Source organism: Rhagoletis zephyria, unplaced genomic scaffold (assembly GCF_001687245.7).
Source record: "Rhagoletis zephyria isolate East Lansing unplaced genomic scaffold, Rhagoletis_zephyria_1.1 Rzeph_scaffold_59609, whole genome shotgun sequence".
Classification (NCBI taxonomy): Eukaryota; Metazoa; Arthropoda; class Insecta; order Diptera; family Tephritidae; genus Rhagoletis; species Rhagoletis zephyria.
This window is the reverse complement of record NW_016216660.1, coordinates 1-1,645: the sequence shown is the minus strand read 5'-3', so window position 1 is coordinate 1,645 and position 1,645 is coordinate 1. Positions and strand designations below refer to the sequence as shown.

Sequence of the window (1,645 nt, the reverse complement as noted above, 5' to 3'; positions counted from 1 at the left end):
CAAACTAGTTTGTGCAATTTGGACTCGGCACCATGACATTTATCACACCCCGCAGTACTTCACCTTGTATGGGTCCATAGTCCACACGTTCGCCATCCACTGTTATAATACCTTCTTTGTTGGAGCAGGGTTCAATGCGGAATGCACGCACCGGCACCACTTCAATATATTCATTTGGCTCCTTCGGTAGGTGTGTACCTGAGCTGGTACCTAGTAGAAACTGTGCCAGTTGTGAACGACTTACGCCAGCACGTATTATAACCAAGTAGATGATGCCATCATTGAGAAGTGACTGGGGCGCGAAAAAACAGTCTGAGGATAGATGTGTAGTGTAGGCTGCATGTACCATTACATATTCACCCTCTTCGGTATGCCATGTATCTGTAGGCACTGGCTGATCGAGCGTTGGCAGTGTAGACGGTGGCCGACGATTTTCATATTCCAAATTGATCGTTTCAAGGCGGCTTAATACGCTGCGACGCGAGCGCAAACTTTGGGCGGCGAGAGAAAAGTAGGCGGTGTGTTTCGATACAGCTGAATGCCAACTATCAACGTACGATTGGTTGCTAGCACCATCCAATGAAATGGCATCTGCAAACTCATCATCCTCTTCAGCATCGGCAAGTGGAGGAGAGTTGTCTGGCCTTTCGTCTCTCGGTGGGTTTGGTATGTCATGAAATTCCTGCACCTCTGGTGGCAAACGTTGTTCCTCATTTGATGTGGAAGAAACCAGCTTGCCATAAGTTTTGCGCTCATTCTTCTGCTCACAACGTAGATAGGAGAGTTTCCCTGTGTAAGTACGTAGACCGATCAGCCGGCGTATGCTCCAGAAGGTGAAGCGCGTGGCGCCAATGGAACGCAAACGCTCACTCTCGATATCAATATCGGCAATAAGACCCCAACCGACTGAGAGGAACGAATAAATTTCACTAGATTTACCTTCTTTTCCCGAATCGATGCGTACAATATCCATCGGCGCACGCTGACCCGCAACGCATGTCAGCGTCGCATATAGTATCGGCTTTGGTTCGTATGGTTCCTTATAGAGATAGGCAATGCTACGCGCGAGTCCATTACCCGAGCCACAGGGTATGATACCTATAGGTAATCCACGCGTGATCGCACGCCAATCCTCGCGCTCCATTATGCCATTGAGCACTTCAAAGAATAGACCATCGCCTGAAGCGACCACTATGCCACTGTAGCAGCGCAATAGATCGTTGTGTTTGCGCACGAACTCGCGTGCATAGTTGATGTGTGCGGTCACATGTAATTCATATGGCATTTCCGCCTCCTTGAGCAAAGGCGCCACCTGTTTGTGGAACATCTCGCGTCCTTTACCCTTCCCGGATTTGGGATTTAGAAAGATAAGCAGTTGTTTCTCACCCAACTGATTTTTGACTGCTGACTGATTGATGCGTATGGCATGTTGCCAACGTTCAGCTACCTTCAAGTTCTCCTCGTAAGTGTCGAATGAGCGAAAGCGCAAAATACGCACTGTGCGCTCGCGACGCACCGAACTCTTATCGCTCGTCTCGCTCTTGATGTAAGCATAAATATGCAAATAGGCGCAAATATCCTTCCGCGTTCCATTTTCCACCTCCGTATCTTCGTCTATGCGCCGACAAGAGACCAAGCTGCCGCG

General features: G+C 49.0%; 1 protein-coding gene across 1 annotated transcript; it reads right to left on the bottom strand.

The window, feature by feature from the left end:
• Positions 1–4: 4 nt before the first annotated feature.
• On the bottom strand, positions 5–1,642 carry LOC108356468 (sphingosine kinase 1-like; the record flags this gene model as incomplete). The annotated part of the gene is made up of 1 exon (XM_017607576.1): positions 5–1,642. A coding segment is annotated over one exon (1,638 nt), but the record flags the coding sequence as incomplete, so codon positions are not given.
• Positions 1,643–1,645: the final 3 nt, after the last annotated feature.